General features: G+C 30.5%; 1 protein-coding gene across 1 annotated transcript; it reads right to left on the bottom strand.

Moving 5' to 3' along the window:
- Positions 1–417: 417 nt before the first annotated feature.
- Positions 418–2489, bottom strand: LOC107948527 (probable WRKY transcription factor 46). Its single transcript, XM_016883112.2, has 3 exons — positions 1699–2489; positions 1472–1600; positions 418–1309 (listed from the first exon to the last, which is right to left on the bottom strand). The coding sequence occupies exons 1-3, from the start codon at positions 1965–1967 to the stop codon at positions 700–702; spliced, it is 1008 nt and encodes a 335-aa protein (XP_016738601.1). The 5' UTR covers positions 1968–2489; the 3' UTR covers positions 418–699.
- Between the last annotated feature and the right edge of the window lie 2343 nt (positions 2490–4832).

Here is a 4832-nt window from a genome sequence, read left to right as displayed (position 1 = left end):
CATTAACTGTGCCCTACACAAGAAAATTTTAGGTTAAATTCTGCTGTTGGTCATCCAAGTTATAAATTTAATTTTTGTATTTTGATTTCATCATTTTTAATTTTTGCATTATTTTTATAATTTTATAATTTTAATCCTGATCTGATAGCTATTAAATTTATTAACTTAAATTTTATTATTTTTAAATTTTAATGCGGCAAACATATTAAATTGTGATTTTCATATATTACTCACAAAAAAATTAATTAATCTATTTAGCAACAATCATTTGCATTAAAATTGAAATTAAAAAAAATAGTGATTAAGAATGATCAAATTGGAGAACACGAACTAAATCTATAATTTTACGCATAATACATGACTAACAGTAGAATTTAACCAAATAGATTTAATTGCTAATTTTTGGTCCTTGAAAAGTATTAAGGATTAAATTTGACTAAATCCACAACTCACTTAAAGTACAAGGACTAATAGCAGAATTTGACCAAATTTTTACATAAGAGATTACAATTCTTTTTACGATTTGAATCGGTACAAAAACACTCTCAAAGCTAAAAAGTAAAAATGAATAGCTCAAAGCAAATGAAGGGAAAACAAAATATTTCCAAGAATTGAGCTTCCTAATCGACTGATATTGAAGTCTGGTCACACCCAAAACATTGACACTTGACAATCTATTTTCTAATGCAGACTGAGAGCTTACTGTAAAAAATTAGTGAAGAACTCAGGATTATCAAATGGGAAGCTTTGATCGAACTCCAGCTTCTCGAGTGATGAAATATCGAGGTCGACAATGGGTGAATTAGTAACTGAAGCTGGTGCAGAGATTATTTCTGTAAGTTCAGATTCCGAAGTCTGCACATTTTGGCTGAAATCAAAGCTGCCCATGTGGAACGCTGACACTGAAAAATAGTTGGATTCAGATGTAGCTGGTGACACAAATGCCGGAGATATGTTTTTCATTAGGGAATTACGCAATAACCCATTTTGAACTTCCTCTGACTCAATGGGGAAAGAAAATGAAGGAAATATGTTCTCTCTGTTGTCCAAGTCCTCTGTATTAACCTTAAGCCCTGTTTCAAAACTCAACAACAATTCCTCGGATTGCTTTTGTTTCTCTTCAACTTGCTGCTTTTCCCGATAATGATTGCCTTTCTCTTTGGGCGTAGCAACCAAGTGAGAGACTTGGTTACAGGTATGTCTTCCACGATATTTCACCTCGAAGATTGTTGGGTCCTCGTCTGATCTTTGAATTTGCTTACCGGCTAAGCAGCCTTGCGAGAAACGATGAGTGCATCGATAATATCCCCTAAAATTGGGCGTGCAAGTTCAATATTAGTTTACAAGCTATGTTATAATATGAAGGAAAATCGAGACAGTGAAAACAGGAGTAGGAGTAGAACCAGTATGACGTTTATACTGTTTCCTTGTCCTTGGACCGAATAGTAACAGTAATAGAACATTTTCTCACCTTGGAAAATTGGATCCAAGAATATCTTTCTGCCCATATTTTCGCCAGCAATATCCATCATCCAGAGGCCCCTCTAATGACGTCGCGGAGCAAACCCTTATTTGCTCACTCCACCCTGAAGATGTTTTCCTGTAAACAGGAACCAACGGTTAATAAGTGAAGTTCGGAGCTTACCCACTATTTAACAAAAGCGGCGAAAAAAGAAAGGCATAAGTCCTGCATTTTACCTCTTTTTAAACATATCCTTTTTATCAGAGGCGTCACTTTCAGGGGATCCCAACGTGCTAACCCTGGGTTTCGTCTCAACCATGTAACCACTACAATTCAGCAACGAAAGAGCTTTGTCATAGGAGCAGAGTATTTTGTCAAGCAAGACTTGGCGTGTTTCGGGGGATGAAGATGGATGGAGGTGCTTCCTTAGCATATTAGTAAAGTCTCTTCCCTGTGTTAGCTCATTCAAAAGAGTGCTTTGCTCCCAATCCATCGTTTTTTCCATTATAAAACACAAATATTGCACACCCAAATATCTGATAAACAATCCCCTCTCAACGGTGACAAGTTTTGCCTAAGTTTTCATTAACTTAAAACAAAATACTGTATATATAAAGACCGCATAGAAGAAGTTAAGATAGCCAAATGGCAGTCAGAAATAAAAAAAGAAAACCCGAACGCAGACCCAGGGAAAAGGTGAGTGTGGATGGTATAGGTATGCATGCAAAGGAGAAGAAATCCGGAAAGGATGAGGATAGTGGAAAGAGAAGAGGGGATGGAGGATAGTGACGAAATGGGGGAGGGGATGGGGTATTATAGTGTGTAGAGAAGAGAGAGAAGGCCGAGTTGATGACCGATTCAAACTGAATAAAAAATTTAAAAAGAAAAACGTTTAAAGATGAAGTGAAAAAGAGAGAAGTTCTAGAGAGGAAGAGCGGTGGAAAGTCAGAGATGAATGAAAGAAAAGAGAAGGGAAAATTATTAGGAATTTAGGAGCAAACCAGAAGGAATCTTCAAATCTTTTTCCGCGTTGTTGCTTACTAAATTTCACATTATATTGAGTTTAGATGGAGACAGCTGACGTCAATTCGTTGCGTCATTCTCCTCTTGCATAGTTACATTAATTAATTGTTGAATACATATGCTATGAATGGATATGTTGTTTTCGGAAAAGGAAAAACGTATTTATATCCAACTTCCACACTCGCCAAAATATTAGTAATTATTGGTTTGTAGTGTAATTATATGATAAAAAAATTATTTATAATAATTAGATATGAAATAAAAAATATTTAGTGTAAATTAAATTTTGGAATTAGAGAGGTAAGTAATAATTTTTGTGAAGTTTTTTCTTTCTTAAAAATAAGTTACTGGAGTGTCTAAATTTTACCAATTAAATTAGTTTATTGCTAACTTATGTGCTAAAACATGCATAAAAATTAATACTTTTACCAAAAATAGCAGTAAATATTAATTAACTATGGCTTAACATATCATTGATATATGAGTTTGAGAATTTTTTTCTAATGTGATATCTGTATTATTTTTTGGTCCAATCTGATATTTGTATTTAACAAAAGTTATATGTTTTGATACCCAAAGGTAACAATGTTAACTTTTAGTGTTTAATTCGGGCTTAAGGTTGATTTAATGAAAGTTAATTGCTAATATTATTAGCTTTGAATTTTTCATGATTTTATTTATACAATAAATTTAGGCTTAATTGTGAATTTGTTTAATTTTTCATTTACTTTGTCAAATATAGTATGATGGATATGATTTAATTCGCGTTTAGGTAGATTTGATAAAAAAGTTAATTACTAATATTATTAACTAATTATGAATTTTCATCAAATTGACTCTAAAACCCCAATTAAATACTAAAAAGTTAACATTTTTGCCTTCAAGTACCGAAATGTATAACTTTTGTCAAATATAGGTCCCACATTGAAAAAAAAACACATGTACCACATTAAAAAATATATATATCAAACTCAAGTACCAAATTATATATTAAGCCATTAACCGTTATTATTAATTAATCTGCTATCTTTTAAAGATTATACAACTTTAATTCTAATTTGAATTTTTTTATTATTAGAGTATTTTATTTATTTTAATTTTTAATAGGTTAATATACTATAAAAAAGCCTTAAACTACTACACTTTAATTAAAAAAGCCTTTAAGCCATCTTTATAGTTAAATAAACCTCTATCCTATTATTTTGACCCATAAAAACCTTTTATTTTAAAATTAAAGTAAACTTATTTTGAATTTAAAACTCTTATATTAATTTTTTGTTGATGCAATAGAAATACTATATATTTTTGACATCAGCATAAGATTTAAAAGAGTAATCAAAATTTTCAAAAGAGTGATCAAGTGTTATGTACATAAGTACTTTTAAGAAATTTTAAAATATTATTATATTTTACTTTCAAAAATATTATTTTATTTTTATTTAACAAACTACTCTCATCAAATTCACATTAGCATAAAATACAAATTAGTTTAAAAATTTAAAACATTTTTACGGGTAAAACTTATAAGTTATAAATTATTTAATTACAAAAATAACATAAATGATTATTTAAACAACATATAATGAAATCAACGTAATATATTATATGCGGAACATAAAAACAAAACAAAGTAGACGGAGAGAAAAAGGAACATATTGGGTCGTCGTTAAACGAATTTTGAAAAATTCTTGTTTGGAAGACCAGAAAATTTTCAAATTGGCTGAAAGGAAAAAGAAAAAAAGAAAAAAAAGAGAGGAGAAATTAGAAGAGATATAAGTATGGATTTTAAAAACGGCAGGATTATGTTCATACCAAGGGATTCTCACTATTATTATTTTCCCCATAATCATCAACCGAACATTGTCTTTATGTAAATACCATTAGCTGGAACACTTTGGTTCGAAATTCTGCAAGCAGGTTAATTGAATCTGATAGCTTTATTGGTAATTAAGAAAGCTAATTGACTTTTAATTTAAAACAGAGAAGAATCCCAATGCAAGCAGATTGGATGATTATAATTTAAGATGCATGTTAACACATGATAACTTTCTTTCTTTAGGATAAATTACTTAATCAACTTGTGTTTAATCCATCTATTTGGCTATTATTGGAAGGAGAACATGAAACACAAACAAACAATTAGAATAAGACAGCGAAGTGCATTATTTTAAGGTACAACAACAGCGTATTTTCTTTTCTTCTTTTGTAGGAAAACAAACCTGAAGTAACCCCCACACCCCTAATAAAGTCCAAGCACGTGTTTTATTTTTCTTTGTACTTTTACAAAATTTGAGTTTTAGTCTATACTTTAATGAAGCATTTAGTTCATCAAATCTTAAATTAAATT

This window comes from Gossypium hirsutum, chromosome A07 (assembly GCF_007990345.1).
Source record: "Gossypium hirsutum isolate 1008001.06 chromosome A07, Gossypium_hirsutum_v2.1, whole genome shotgun sequence".
NCBI lineage: Eukaryota > Viridiplantae > Streptophyta > Magnoliopsida > Malvales > Malvaceae > Gossypium > Gossypium hirsutum.
The sequence above is the reverse complement of the archived record's forward strand: the minus strand, read 5'-3'. Positions and strand labels throughout refer to the sequence as shown.

Excerpts from the sequence above, each read along its gene's own strand:
- LOC107948527 (XM_016883112.2), bottom strand. The coding sequence starts at position 1,967 with ATGGAAAAAACGATGGATTGGGAGCAAAGCACTCTTTTGAATGAGCTA. Across the intron at positions 1,601-1,698 it reads AAGGATATGTTTAAAAAGAG|GAAAACATCTTCAGGGTGGA; the intron begins GTAAAATGCAGG and ends TCCTGTTTACAG. Across the intron at positions 1,310-1,471 it reads CTTGGATCCAATTTTCCAAG|GGGATATTATCGATGCACTC; the intron begins GTGAGAAAATGT and ends GCCCAATTTTAG.